This window comes from Poecilia mexicana, unplaced genomic scaffold, assembly GCF_051168715.1.
Source record: "Poecilia mexicana isolate PSO_F unplaced genomic scaffold, ASM5116871v1 scaffold_8, whole genome shotgun sequence".
NCBI lineage: Eukaryota > Metazoa > Chordata > Actinopteri > Cyprinodontiformes > Poeciliidae > Poecilia > Poecilia mexicana.
This window is the reverse complement of record NW_028263377.1, coordinates 19453475-19467390: the sequence shown is the minus strand read 5'-3', so window position 1 is coordinate 19467390 and position 13916 is coordinate 19453475. Positions and strand designations below refer to the sequence as shown.

General features: G+C 37.3%; 5 protein-coding genes across 5 annotated transcripts; 2 read left to right on the top strand and 3 right to left on the bottom strand.

The window, feature by feature from the left end:
- Positions 1-124: 124 nt before the first annotated feature.
- On the bottom strand, positions 125-1044 carry LOC106907632 (hemoglobin subunit beta-A-like). Its single transcript, XM_014973438.2, has 3 exons — positions 871-1044; positions 495-717; positions 125-372 (listed from the first exon to the last, which is right to left on the bottom strand). Exons 1-3 carry the CDS (start codon positions 960-962, stop codon positions 241-243), a joined length of 447 nt encoding a protein of 148 aa, XP_014828924.1. The 5' UTR covers positions 963-1044; the 3' UTR covers positions 125-240.
- Positions 1045-3130: 2086 nt separating this feature from the next.
- LOC106907637 (hemoglobin subunit alpha-A) lies at positions 3131-3977 on the top strand. Its single transcript, XM_014973444.2, has 3 exons — positions 3131-3294; positions 3401-3608; positions 3719-3977. Exons 1-3 carry the CDS (start codon positions 3200-3202, stop codon positions 3845-3847), a joined length of 432 nt encoding a protein of 143 aa, XP_014828930.2. The 5' UTR covers positions 3131-3199; the 3' UTR covers positions 3848-3977.
- A 3558-nt stretch (positions 3978-7535) lies between these two features.
- LOC106907634 (hemoglobin subunit beta-like) lies at positions 7536-8264 on the bottom strand. The gene is made up of 3 exons (XM_014973442.2): positions 8114-8264; positions 7806-8028; positions 7536-7723 (listed from the first exon to the last, which is right to left on the bottom strand). The coding sequence occupies exons 1-3, from the start codon at positions 8203-8205 to the stop codon at positions 7595-7597; spliced, it is 444 nt and encodes a 147-aa protein (XP_014828928.2). The 5' UTR covers positions 8206-8264; the 3' UTR covers positions 7536-7594.
- Positions 8265-8664: 400 nt separating this feature from the next.
- LOC106907640 (hemoglobin embryonic subunit alpha) lies at positions 8665-10939 on the top strand. The gene is made up of 3 exons (XM_014973448.2): positions 8665-9702; positions 9775-9982; positions 10059-10939. Exons 1-3 carry the CDS (start codon positions 9608-9610, stop codon positions 10185-10187), a joined length of 432 nt encoding a protein of 143 aa, XP_014828934.2. The 5' UTR covers positions 8665-9607; the 3' UTR covers positions 10188-10939.
- Positions 10940-12082: 1143 nt separating this feature from the next.
- LOC106907641 (hemoglobin subunit alpha-1-like) lies at positions 12083-13098 on the bottom strand. Its single transcript, XM_088007642.1, has 3 exons — positions 12669-13098; positions 12405-12606; positions 12083-12304 (listed from the first exon to the last, which is right to left on the bottom strand). The coding sequence occupies exons 1-3, from the start codon at positions 12761-12763 to the stop codon at positions 12176-12178; spliced, it is 426 nt and encodes a 141-aa protein (XP_087863768.1). The 5' UTR covers positions 12764-13098; the 3' UTR covers positions 12083-12175.
- Between the last annotated feature and the right edge of the window lie 818 nt (positions 13099-13916).

Below are 13916 nucleotides of genomic sequence, written 5' to 3'. Positions count from 1 at the left end.
TTTCTATTGAATCTGCATATGTACTTCAACTGAAAAAAAATATTTAAGAAATAAACAGACTGCAAAGCAGTTAAGTAAAATTGAAAGCTACTTTAAACAAGCAATATTGAACAGAATCATAAACTTTGATTTTCAGATTTTATTTGGAGTTTGCAACAGCTTCCAACCAGCAAATGGTGCTTTTTAGAAACTTTACAAAAACTGTTCCATGTTAAAGACTGTTGCGTGCTTTATTTTTGCTTAGTGGTATTGTCTTCCCAGGGCGGAGACCACCACAGCCAGGAACTTCTGCCAGGCCTCCTGGAAACCAGGTGTGAAGACAGTGGGGCCAAATTTGGCGGCCACAACCACTGAGATGCATTCAGCAAGAGTCTGAAATGAAAAAAAAGTAGTGCAAGGATGTTATTACCGATTAGATAAAAACATTAAAACTTGTTTTTCACCAAAGGAGCTTTGATAAAAAAACTCAATGACGAGTGAGTTTACAACTGTACCCTGAAGTTGTCGGGATCCACATGCAGCTTCTCAGAGTGCATGACGCTCAGCTTGGCATAGGCATTCTTGATGTTGTCCATGTTCCTCACTGCAGTTTCCAGTCCACTCATCACAGTTTTTCCATGCTGAGCCACTTTGGCATTTCCGACAATGGCAGCATAGGTGGACAGGTTTCCGAAGGCTCCAAAATGCCTCTGAGTCCAGGGATACACAACCAGAAGCCTGGTTTGAGAGACAAATTTTAAAGGTTAATACTGAATTAAAACATATGAAACTGAATTCAGTGGCCTGGGCATGCTACCAGCTGATTTCAAGAACGTGTTAAACCTGAAGAAGGAGATGGATAAATAAATGAAAATTTTTATGAAGGGTCACCTGATCAGAGCTTGTTGTCCAATCTCACCCACGTCAATTTGTCCCCACAGAGTTGTGATGGCCTGGCGCTCAGCATCTGTCCACTCAACCATGGTGATGAGCTAAATTTGTCTTTATGCCACAGAAAATAATTAAATGCCTCGGGACACAACCCTTTTGAGGATGATAGTCTTACAGCTTTTTATTAATTTCCCAGTGCCACTCCTCTATGTTTAGGAGGCATCTGATTGGACAAAAGTGAGTGCCATGTTGGGTTATACCCTTAACAATGTCGATATGATCATCAGCTGCCTTTCTGGAAAAGGGTGATAAGAAGAAAATAAAATAAATGTTTTTTGTAATCATGGGTGATTATATATGCAATATTTTATGCAATATTTTTTTGTTTTGTTTTATGTGTTGCAGCTCTTTTAATAACATCCAAACAAGAAAAATAACAAAATCTAATGGAAGAGTACAGATTCCATTCATGTATGTTGTACAACTATACAGAACAATATTTTAGCTTAAGAAGCTTGACATTGTGTATGTTTTGATTATTTAAACAACCTAAGTACAACTATATGAGAAAAGGGTCTGGGTAATTCTAACTATAAAATATTTTGGAAATTATGTCGGTGGATACACGGAAAAAGAAATGCTAATAACAAATAGCATGCTTTCCTCATCATCGATGTACAGAACAGAAAGAATGAGACATCAAAAGTTTATCAATGAAACAACTTGCTCTAGTGAAAGTGATAAGATGGTCTCTTTACCGCCGCTCTGAGGGTTCAGTAGTTTTGATGGGTTGGTTATCATTTAATTCAGATGACCGCACCCATTTATATCAAACCATGCACTTTCAGAGAAGCCATATTAATCAGCAATAGCGTTTCTAACACTTGTAGGGATGTCACTGAGTAAATAACTTACCGCTCCCAATAAACTGTAGAGCCCTTAATGTCAAAAGGTAAAAGTAACCTGTAAAGGTATATCTTTCAGCTGTATGAGGCTCTGAACCTTCTTTTCATACACATACATATAAGTTATTTCGGTAACAATTTTGAAGGGGTGTGCATAAGACTGACATGACACTGTCATAAACATGACATAACACCTGTCATGAACATGAAGGAGTCTTTATTAATGTCTATGACAGTTGTCATGAAGTGTCAGTTGGTAAATAATGACACTTTTAATGCAAAGTTGCTCTAAAAGTTGCATTAAAAGTCCATTAAAAGTGCCAACTTTGCATTAAATTGTCATTATTTACAAAATCACGCATTATTTACCGAATGGCACTTCATGACAACAGTCATAGACATTCATAAAGACTTCTTCATGTTCATAACAAGTGTTACGTCAGTCTTTTGCACACCCCTTCAAATAAAGTGTTACCATTATTTCTATTACTGGACAGAAATGACTGATGTAGGCCATATTCTTCCTTGCATTTCTTTAATCAACCCATCACTGATTTTGGAATTTAACTGAATTGTGTTTCTACTAAATCTGACAAAAGACAAGTAGACAGGTCGTTGACAAAAACTCAGAAACTGTTCCCACAAAGGGCCTGGAAGCTGTCACATTCACTTTCTCTCCAAACATATATGTTTTTACGTTGTGTAGATAAAAGAAGAGCAACTAGAAAGAAATGCTGGTACCTGAAATCTAGATTAAAAATTGCAAAGTCTCCAGAATAGATGACAGAATTGTTATTTCACACTGATATTGGTTGTTCAAAAAGTTGGACACTTCACTGGTCACTATAAAGACAAGTAAAACCTTCACCTGCTGTTTTAAAAATGTGCAATATACAAATTATATGATTTATCTGGAGTGGGTAATACCATTTCCTGGTGTTGATCAAATACATTTAACATGGTTGAATGTCAAATGTGTTTGTTTCTTTTTTTCTCCAATGAATGAAACCAATTCATTAAATGCAGTTGTGCCTGTCTTACGTTTCTTCAATTGCTTCTCTAAATGTCTTTGGAATACATTCAAATTATCTATTGGAGTTGTCCTTGTAATATGCAACATTTCATCTATGTGGACTTGTATTTTTCCTTGGATGTGAATTTGAAAAATTAAAATTCAAAATACACTTTTTTTAAATGAAATAAAACATTGACAGACATTTGGTCAAAGACAGGGAGTGGTTATCTTTTATCTCAAGAATTATAGAAACTTCTGGTAATTTCTGCCAAAGAGGAGGGGTCTACATTTGACAGAGGGCGTGGTGCATTCTGGCTTGATATAAAACAAAGACAGTTATAAGTCGCCACTACCAGCAATTTCATAGCAGAGTTTCTTTTCTTTCAACTTGGAAACTAAAAAGGCAGAAATGAGTCTCTCTGGAAAGGACAAGACCGTGGTGAAGGCTTTCTGGGACAAAGTGGCCCCTAAAGCTGCCGAGATGGGAGGCGAGGCCCTCGGCAGGTGGGTTTTCTCTCTTATTGTCGTTTTTGTTTTATTTTTCAACCATGAATGGTTAAATGTTTTATTCTTTAATCTGGATTAACTTAATCTCATGTGTATTTTCTAGGATGCTGACCTCATACCCGCAAACCAAGACCTACTTTTCACACTGGTCTGATCTGAGCCCAGAGTCTGCACAGGTGAAGAAGCATGGTGCCACCATCATGGGAGCTATTGGGGATGCCATTGCAAAGATCGATGACCTGCAAGGTGCCCTGGCCAAACTCAGCGAGCTGCATGCCTTCAAGCTCAGAGTGGACCCTGCTAACTTCAGGGTGGGTAAAAGTTGTTAAGTTAAAAGTTAAAGCAACGTCAACATTTAAAAAGCTTCATGGACAATCGTAACATGCCCCCTTTAACGCGTTGTTTGTTTCTCTTGCAATAGATCCTCGCTCACAACATCATCCTGGTGCTGGCCATGTACTACCCTGCTGACTTTACCCCCGAGGTCCATGTCTCCGTTGACAAGTTCCTGCAGAACCTGGCCTTGGCCCTGTCTGAGAAATACCGCTAAGATCCAGCCTCTCGGAGGGGGGATCGACTGCACAAAAAAACTGCATGTCATCCAAAAGAGAAATTCAACAACACCTTTGAATTCAAAAGGTTGGCTGAATAAATTAAAGATACAATAAATGTCCACAAAACCTGTGTCTTTTTCTTTGTTGTCTTTTGCATCTCACTTCTAAAAGCAATGGTTTCCTGATCTTCACACAAAAGAGTAAAATAGTAATTATGAATTATGTCAAGTTGCAGAACAAACAATGTAAATTTAAACTAAATAAAGTCGAGAACTGGTGGTACACATATACATATACATATATATATATATATATATATATATATATGTATATATAAATGTCAGAGCCCAGCTTAACGTCAGCTGATAGCCCCGGGTTCTCAGACAACAAGGAGGAAAACAGTAACACAACACCAAGGGAGGACAATTCAGTTAGTTAGCTCTTTTTTTATTCCCCAACGGAATAAAATGCTCCGTTTTCTTGTTTGCAAAAAACAATAAAAATATTAAAATGTCCAAATCAGAACAAACTAAAATCGTCCAAGAGGGCCAACATCCACAAAATCCAATGAGGACGGCGAATCCTGCGCTCCGTCCAGCCTGCAGTCACGGCCCCAGCGCCACCGCCTCCTGTGGTCGTTCCAGCCCACTCTAGTTGCTCCGCGTAAAGCGCCGCCCGCTGGCGTCCTGTTAGGACAAAAACACCTGGCCAGAAGAGCGATCGCTGAACAGCGGATGTTTTATTTGTCCCAGCGAGGGTCCCAGAGGACAATCAGTGGAAACGTTACTTACTGACCAGGGCAGAGTTCCCCCTCTGCCCGCTGACGGTCCGACGCGTCGTTCCCACTGATTGTATCCTCTGCTGTCAACCACTGGCTCGTTCGGGGTCACAGTCCTCCGTCACGAACCTTCCTGGATTCCCCTTTTTCTTTTCTTCTCAACACAAAGTCCTCTGCCTTTTAAGAGCCACTGCCAGCGTCTTGCAGGTTCCAGGTACGCTGCCTACGGGCACGCCCACCCCGCGCAGGTGACTGGAATCAGCTATTAGTTCTCGGAGTCCACAGTGAATAAAAAACCAAACATGCAGCAAAAACACTCAATAAAAACCACACTTAAAAAGTAAAAAACAAATTTCCACTGTGTGACATAAACACCAGAGCAATAGAGGCTCAGATCTACCACACCAGACAAGATGTAAACTGTGCAAGGAGGCCCCTGAGACAGTCCAGCACATAAAAGCAGGGTGCAAGATGCTGGCAGGGAAAGCGTACATGGAACGACATAACCAAGTGGCGGGCATAGTGTACAGGAACATCTGTGCAGATGTTCCCACCCGCGGAGGGTGAGAAGGAGGGAATTTTTTAGTTATTTTATATATATATATATATATATATATATATATATATATATATATATATATATATATATATATATATATATATATATATATATATATATATATGCAGCTAAAACCTAGTTGTGCATGTCTAATTTGAAAATATTGTGAATCCAAAGGTGTATTTTTTTCCCCCCAAAAAACTTAAGACAGCAACAACATTCACACCTGGAATGGCTTTGAGGAACTAGAAAAACAGTACAAGGTGTTGTTACACTGAAGTTGTTTGAGTTACTTTGTCTTTTAAATGCTTGGTTTTCTTTTACTCTTTTCTTCTTCTCTTTGTGTTATGAATGTACTTGTTTTATATGGACATGATGCATACATATATATCTAATGAACAAACATGTCTTTGATTCAGTCTGCAACCTATAAAAGATATTTTAACTTAAATGTTAAAATTTACTAACATGACTATGAATTTCATTTCTGATGCAAAGCCACTGGAAAAAATAAGCTTCTAATAAGTAGATAATACATTGGTTTAATGAAATACAATGTGGTCAGAGCTTTAAAATTAAAATATGCAACAAGATAGAAAATCCGGAAACTGTTAGACAAATAAAAGAAACTAAATCTTTGAACTATATTTTCCAAAAGCATCAAGTGTCCATAGGCAGCGCATTACAAGTAGCGGCACAGATAGATGAAGTTCAAGCTGCAGAGACAACCTAAAATGTGCACTTCTTGCCCCAACGTCAGGGTCCATAAATCAACTGTTATTCGACACCCTGTCAAACTCCACTTATCTGATAACTATGGGAGGAGAGGAGACACACTGGACAAAAGGAGCAAATCTAAATACCACAAAATAAATAAATAATGCAACAAAATGATTAAATGTACAGACATTGAGCATACCATCATCCAGGACATCTCCTTCAATATTGATTATTAAACTGAACTTGTCTTTAGAAGTACTCTTGTCGATCCAAAGCAAATCAGTCAGAATAAACGTAAAGGATAAATAAAGTTAAGAAAAAAAGAGAGCTAGTTAATCAAAACAGTTTAATAGAACTAAGGGTAACACTTTATTTGAAGGGGGTGAATAAGACTGTCATGACACTTTCATGAACATGACATAACACCTGTCATGAACATGAATAAGCCTTCATGAATATTTATGACTGTTGTCATAAAGCGTCATTCGGTAAATTATGACACTTTTAATACAAAGTTGACATTATTCAAAATGTCTTTGTTATGACAACTTGACATTAACCAATAAATCATGTTTAAACTTTACCTTTAATAACATAAAGTTACCTAATCTTTAAAGTGCAATCAGTAATACTTTTATAACAAATTTATATCAGTAATGATTTCTTGGTTAATGTCAAGTTGTCACCACAAAGACATTTTGAATAATGTCAACTTTGTATTAAAAGTGTCATAATTTACCGAATGACGCTTTATGACAACAGTCATAAATATTCATGAAGGCTTATTCATGTTCATGACATGTGTTTATGACAGTGTCATGTCAGTCTTATTCACCCCCCTTCAAGTAAAGTGTTACCAAACTAAGTTACTAAACTCTTTCTAAAAGTCAATTATGTTGTGCTCTTGCAGTGTGCAATGTGAAGACTGAGGATAATTATGACTGTAATGGGGAGTTTTTTTCTAGGTGATAAAAAAATGAGTCTGATCTAGAGAACAGGCAAACTTGGACATAATAAAATATTTTTGTTACACAGTCTGGAACGTGTTTAAAATAAATAAAACAAATAAAAACTTAACTTCATATATCCACACTTGAGTTGAACTTATCATCCAGTTAGATTGGATAAGATTTTTACTAAGTGTGGCATTACATGTGAAAGTAATTCAGTGTAAAATACACGTCTTTTCTTTTTAAATATATTCAGAGCTTTTTGTAAGTTTACATTGTAGTCAAAAACAGTAGTTATTCAAGATGGAAAGACAAATCTGAATGTGTGAAAACTTATCATGATCTCCAACGGTCCTGCAGTTTAAGCTATCTTTGGCTTTTAGTTAATATTCCCAAGAGTTGTGCACAGTCTGCGTTAGCAGACCAGCCCAAAGAATGAAACATTTACAGAATGAAATGTTGACAATTTGAATTTTTCTCCCACACCTGGGAACAGAGAAAGATCACACTGCTTTTCTTGGATGGATTCTCTTTAGATACTTTCATTTGTATGTGGCAATTCTTTAAGACCTTTAGGTTGTTCGAATACCTTAAATTAGGATAAAGTTTACTGTCAGTCAAAAATGATAGACATTTGTGCTTTTGTGCGATGAGAAATAAATGGAAAGAGACAGGTGTTTTTTTTTTCTTAAAAATGACTTTTATTTAATCATTCAGTTTTGTAAGACACAAGGCTCTAGTGGTACTGCTTCCTCAGAGAGGCCACCACCACGGCCAGGAACTTCTGGAAAGCTCCCTGAACCTCAGGGGTGAAGGCTGCCCCCAACTGACCGGCTACAACAATGGTCAGGCAGTCTCCCAGGAGCTGCAACAGAACACAGCATGGGTCAGAAAGCAGCAACGATATTAATACCCGTGGTGCAAAGACAAAAAGAAAACAGCTTTACGTTGAAGTTGTCGGGGTCCACTTGCAGTTTCTCAGAGTGCAGTACGCTCAGGTCCTTGTATGTGGTCTTAATGTCGTCCATGTTCTTCAGAGCTTTCTCCAGACCTGCCATGATGACCTTCCCGTGAGCCGCCACTTTGGGGTTTGTTGTTATGGCCGCGGCGTTGTAGAGGTTTCCAAAGCTGCCAAAGTACCTCTGAGTCCAGGGGTAGACAATCAGACACCTGAAGAGACAAACATTTGAAATATTTGCAGATATTTTTCCCCCTTTTTTTTATTCAGAAACATGAAGATGCAGCAAAGTCTCACCTGGATAAAGCTGCAGAACCAACGACATCATAATTGATCTTGGAGAAGATGTCCTGGATGGCGGCACGCTCGAAGTCTGACCATTTGACCATTTTGAAGTTTTTGTTTGCTCGCTCCCTTTTGTCTGGTGTGGGTCAGCAGGCCCAGGAGATCCAACTTATATACGTCCAGCTGTGCTCCTCCCACTGTTATCAGACGGGTGGAGTTTGAGGGGAGCTCACATCTTAGCGTCTTGATACATCGATTTTTAGAACTGATGGGAAAACACCAAATGAAGCAAATAGTGCACAATGATCAAGAAAAGGTCTTTGATCATTACAATTATTTTATGACTGAACAAACACTGTTTTATCAATGAAGCAAGATCTGGGACTGAGGACAAGATCAGTCATTGTTTCAGGGTAACTAACTAACTTTAATTGCCTCTGATCTGTTTCTAATGGGGATTAAACAATTCTGCCATGCAATTTTCTGTAGTAATTTCACTGCATCACACAATCTGCTTGAATTTGCATGCAGTTATTGCACGTTTCAAGGCATTTGTTACCCAGTATAATTAAGAGCAATTCATAAAAAAGATAATTAAATAGGCAAGTTAATGAAAGAATATCAAAAACAAATAATTAAACAAATGAATTCATGATCAGATTAAACAAGTGTTGGTTTGAGAGACAAATAGAAAATAAATAAAAGTCATTATAGAGGCATTGTCATGATCTTGAAACATGGGGTTGCTCAGCCAAGCTGAGTTTTTAAATAATGAAAAACAAGATGAACAACCAACAATAATGTAATACTAGTAATAATATTATAACATAAAATATACTGTGCAGTTATTAGAAATAGGAATGTCAGATCAAGGGGAATGCAACTGAGTTTGAGTACTTAAAAAAAAATGTAGCAAAGAATCTGGTCATAAAGCTCTGGAAGCCCAGATCTAACTGTGCCTAGACAGGGTAATGAATATGTATATACAATCTGCAAATATTCATTATTTGCAGATTTTATTGCCCACATTTTATTGCCTTGTTTAGAGACATTTCACTCTTTCCATTTATGGAGGAATAATCAATAAAATAAATAATTAGCTGACATCTAACAGAGCAAATTTATAAAGTATATGTAGACATATTCTTAAATATCTTAATTATTTGTTTTTTTTTTTTGCTAATACTCTTTGTGAACAACTCATAAGAATAAAAGTTATATAAAACTGCATTCTTTATGTTGATAAATTTAACTTCCATTATCTCCAGGCCAATTTTCTTTTTACTTGTGTAGTCACCCATTTGTAACTTGTGGTGTTTGATTCTTGCCTGGGTCCTCGGAGTGACCGTTACAGTTCGGTTTTGTCCTTATCTCGTATCTTGGCTGGAACAACTCTGGGTGCAGATAATCTCAGAGGTGACCAGGGTGTGTCCCTGTCCTCTTCCGTCTATAAAACCTCCTGTTCTCACGCTGAAACTCCACATTCGAACTTAACTGTCAGACAAGATGAGTCTCTCTGCGAAGGACAAGGCAACAGTGAAGGCCTTCTGGGCCAAGATCTCTTCCAGTGGCGAGGCCATCGGCGCAGATGCTCTGTCCAGGTAAACATGGCTCTGAAAGAAGAAGCAGCAGCTACATATATTGCATGTGTTCAAAGTGTTTGTTTTGTACAGGATGCTGGCGGTTTACCCACAGACCAAGACCTACTTCTCCCACTGGAAGGACATGAGTCCCGGCTCTGCTCCAGTGAAGAAGCACGGAGCCACGGTGATGGGTGGAGTAGCTGAAGCTGTGGCCAAAATCGACGACCTGACTGCAGGTCTCCTGAGCCTGAGCGAGCTGCATGCCTTCACTCTGAGAGTGGACCCTGCCAACTTTAAGGTAAAGAGAAGTTTGTTCACTGCGCTTCAAACTTCACACAAAAAGCACGATTTTTACAGTTGGTTTTTCTCCTCAGATTCTCTCCCACAACATCCTTGTGGTTTTGGCCATCATGTTCCCCACTGACTTCACTCCTGAGGTCCATGTGGCCATGGACAAGTTCCTGGCTGCCGTGGCCCGTGCGCTGTCCGAGAAGTACAGATGAACAGCTAATAAAGCAGGAAGCGACGGACAACGTGGACACCTTGTTTTTGTCTGTTTTCAACCTTAATAAAATAAAGAAATAAGTACAAATTCTGAGTTAAATTGTCTGTTGTTCTTTGTGTTATTTCCGATAGGGAATTTTTTTTTTTTTTTTTTACAAAGACTTCAAAATATGGTTTATGTGACGGAAAGTCTAACAGATGTAGTCATATGTTTCCATGACTGAGCTGTGCAGTATCTTCATACAATAACTAAAAAGTGATTTGGAAAATAATGCATTCTAATGAACCTATTAATTTTTTTTATTTTTTTTATATTTCTGACATTCAGTCAAATTTGGTAAAATAATAGGGTTTACACTTGGATATTACATGTCAAATCTATGGTGAAAAAAAAATCTAAAAGTCTAAAGACAGAAAGGACAGAAGCTCACCAGCTATTTAGGTTCACATGCAAAAACTTTCAGTGGACACAGTTTGGCAAATGTATTCACTGCGGTCATAAAACGTTCTTGAAAAATCCCTGGTCATGAACCGAGTAGGCAAATCTAAATTGAACAGAATAACTATTTCCTTTAATATTGTAATTAACTTTGTGTGGGGAAATAATGTGTAATAATAACATTAAAAAAATACTCTGGCTTCTGAAAATTAGAAGGATTCATTTGTGGTCAATAAAATTAACTCTGTATAGTCCAAATATGCAATATCAATATCACTTATCAGGTGTGTTGATCAGGAAAAAAAAAAACAACCTAACACTGTTTTCAAACATTCCAGTCAACAGTAAATGTATATTTACTCAATATGGAACTTGGTTGTAACAAAAATAAATTGGATTTATTTTCATTATCTCTGTTAATTGTGTTGTGTTCACATTTAGTGTTTGTATTCCAGTCTTTTCCTGTTCCATGAAAGAAATCAGTCATTTAGGCTCCATCTAGCTTCAAACTGAGAAAACACTGGAAGTCATCAAGCATCTTTTTTACTATTAGACGTAGTTCAGTTTGTTGTTATGGCTTCCTTACTGTAATTAGCTGAGGTAGTGGATGTTGGATGAAATCAGAATGTTGCCTTTTGCATTTGAAATGCTCTAAAACAAAATGAAATGACTTGGCCATCACCTATTTCATAGAGAAGAATAAAATGTTGGTAAATGCTACTTACAGAAGCACAATCTCAAGATATAAAATGCAAAAAAAACAAAAAAAAAACATGGTGAAAAGAAGTCATGTAAGACATTACCCCCCCCCCTTTTTGTTTTTATTAAATATGACTATGAACTGCTGATTTGGATATAAATGATTGCAATCAGTGTTAAAATAAGATGCTAACATTAAACCAAAAACATAAATTTCATTATTAAACAAGATGCAGATAAAATTTCAGCTGAATAAAAACATTGTAAAGAGACGATCTGGTTAGAAATCTACCAAAAAGGTCACAAAGACAAATTTGAATGAAAAAAATTTGGGGAAAATATCTCAAAACCAGAATATGAAGTTAACTTAAAGTCATATTTCATTAAGAGAGTGCTCACTGGGTTTTGAAGTTTACTTTTAATTCCTAAAAATACTTTTAGGAGGAATAAAGAAGATTTTTGGAGTAAAACTCTTTCCAGGTCATTTAATAATAACTTCTAGACAATGAAAAAAAGAAAAGAAAGATAGAAACAGTTTTCAGAGTATTGTAACTTCAAAGTTACTTATTCTCAGAGTAATTATACAGATACTTTTACTCAAGTAAAAAGGAATGATTTTTGGGGTTTTTGTTGAGTTTCTGAGTGATTTACACACATCGTGAAGGTGCAGACAGATTTGTTAACTTCTAAGTTGACATGAGGCTAAAGTGAAACTCATATGTGACTTGAAAAAGACAGATTAATTAAAACAACCACTTAAAATTGTATTAATTACTTTATTCAAACTGAAGGACAGAGAACATAAAGGCAGCATGTCTTCCGTTCAGCCTTTTTGCTCCAGTGTGAAGTTCATCTGTACTTCTCGGACAGAGCCAGAGCCACAGCAGACAGGAACTTGTCCATGTCCACATGGGCCTCAGGGGTGAAGTCTCTGGGGAACATGGTGGCCAAAACCACAAGGATGTTGTGGGAGAGGACCTGGAGAGAGCAGATAAATGTTAGTGCAGCTGCAACGTACATGAACATGGCCGATCAAAAATATGCTTCAAGAGCTCTGCTGAAGTAGAACATGCTGTACCTTAAAGTTGGCAGGGCTCACTCTCAGAGCGGAGGTGTGCAGCTCTCTGAGGCTGAGCAGACCTGCTCTCAGGTCGTCGATTTTAGCCACAGTGTCAGCATCTCCAGCCATCACTGTGGCTCCATGCTTCTTCACCGGAGCAGAGCCGGGACTCAGGTCCTTCCAGTGGGAGAAGTAGGTCTGTGGGTAAACCGCCAGCATCCTAAAAAAATTGAAAAAGAACTTTTAATCTTTAGACAAAACTTTGAAATGCATGTTTTTAACCTGGAAATAGCATCTGTGCCGATGTCTCCAGCACTGGCTGATATTTTGGCCCAGAAGGTTCTGGCGGTTTCCTTGTCCTTAGCTGTGAGGCTCATCTTTGTAGTTAATAATTTTTGCTTGTTTTTTTATTTTATTTTATTTTATTTTAGTCTGAACTTCCTGCAGGACTGTGAGCGGTTTTGTAGATGACGCATGGAAATGGACACACCTAGGAGATATCTGTGTTTGACTTCTCCCAAGCTAGATAGAGACAAAAATCCGTTTTGTCGCACGTTGACGTAAGAGTGACGAGGCAGTGATAACGAATCGTAACGGTTCGCCTTTGTTGCAGCTTTTTAAGAAGAATATCTGTGAATAGAAATAAATAAAAGTATGTGCTATTTAGCTTACTTATGCAGAGATGTTCACCTGACTGAACATGTTTCATTGTTCAATCAGCAGCAAATATAAATCTATAAAAATAGAATGTCAAATGTATGTTATAAGTGTGTTGTTAACATCATTGTTATTAAAGGAAATGAAATTGAAAGGTTAAATTTATTTATTAGAATGTCAAGTTGGTGGGGAGGGGAGGGGGGGATTAGATAGTGTAAAATAGAAGTATGGGGATGATGTAGAACAAAGTGTGACTCTGGGCCATTTGTGGCCCTCAGGCTGACGTGTGTGTCCCCGACTACTATTCCAAAATTAAACAAACTCTGCCCACAATCACTGGTAGTTGATGCTTATTTGGATCTTCCTACAATTCGTCTTTTAATAACAACTCTTCTTGCCATCTCTATAATTTCATAGTAAAAAGGGCCACATCTATCTAATGACTCTCAGCAGACCTTTGGGCACTCAGATCTTTGTTAAAATCAGCCAAATTAAAAAAATATTTTTTAAAGAAACAGCGGCTAAATTTTATTTTATTGTTTTGTAGAGAATACGTTACATTAATTTGCTTATTTGTTTTCAATTGAGCCTTAAATAATTTGCAAATGGGACTCCTTTGTTTTACCAATAGATAAATGTGCAAAACCCTTTCTACATTTTGACTCTATCAGGATTTCCGCACCTCCTTCTTATAAAAAGCTGGTCTATATAGATATATTTTGGTGATGATGTTGACAAAAACTTTAGAAACCACTAATGCAATGCTCTAATTATTTATTTCACAGGGAAATTAAAGCATAATTATTTCCATAAAATTGGCATTTTCTTTCATTGAAAGCAGTTGTGGGTCTTAAATTATTTGCATTTCTTTTG

Coding starts and splice junctions, on each gene's coding strand:
- LOC106907632 (XM_014973438.2), bottom strand. CDS start 962: ATGGTTGAGTGGACAGATGCTGAGCGCCAGGCCATCACAACTCTGTGG. Junction 718..870: donor GGACAACAAGCTCTGATCAG/GTGACCCTTCAT, acceptor CTCTCAAACCAG/GCTTCTGGTTGTGTATCCCT. Junction 373..494: donor TGGATCCCGACAACTTCAGG/GTACAGTTGTAA, acceptor TTTTCATTTCAG/ACTCTTGCTGAATGCATCTC.
- LOC106907637 (XM_014973444.2), top strand. CDS start 3,200: ATGAGTCTCTCTGGAAAGGACAAGACCGTGGTGAAGGCTTTCTGGGAC. Junction 3,295..3,400: donor GGAGGCGAGGCCCTCGGCAG/GTGGGTTTTCTC, acceptor TGTATTTTCTAG/GATGCTGACCTCATACCCGC. Junction 3,609..3,718: donor TGGACCCTGCTAACTTCAGG/GTGGGTAAAAGT, acceptor CTCTTGCAATAG/ATCCTCGCTCACAACATCAT.
- LOC106907634 (XM_014973442.2), bottom strand. CDS start 8,205: ATGGTCAAATGGTCAGACTTCGAGCGTGCCGCCATCCAGGACATCTTC. Junction 8,029..8,113: donor GGTTCTGCAGCTTTATCCAG/GTGAGACTTTGC, acceptor TTGTCTCTTCAG/GTGTCTGATTGTCTACCCCT. Junction 7,724..7,805: donor TGGACCCCGACAACTTCAAC/GTAAAGCTGTTT, acceptor GTTCTGTTGCAG/CTCCTGGGAGACTGCCTGAC.
- LOC106907640 (XM_014973448.2), top strand. CDS start 9,608: ATGAGTCTCTCTGCGAAGGACAAGGCAACAGTGAAGGCCTTCTGGGCC. Junction 9,703..9,774: donor GGCGCAGATGCTCTGTCCAG/GTAAACATGGCT, acceptor TGTTTTGTACAG/GATGCTGGCGGTTTACCCAC. Junction 9,983..10,058: donor TGGACCCTGCCAACTTTAAG/GTAAAGAGAAGT, acceptor TTTTCTCCTCAG/ATTCTCTCCCACAACATCCT.
- LOC106907641 (XM_088007642.1), bottom strand. CDS start 12,763: ATGAGCCTCACAGCTAAGGACAAGGAAACCGCCAGAACCTTCTGGGCC. Junction 12,607..12,668: donor GGCACAGATGCTATTTCCAG/GTTAAAAACATG, acceptor CAATTTTTTTAG/GATGCTGGCGGTTTACCCAC. Junction 12,305..12,404: donor TGAGCCCTGCCAACTTTAAG/GTACAGCATGTT, acceptor TGCTCTCTCCAG/GTCCTCTCCCACAACATCCT.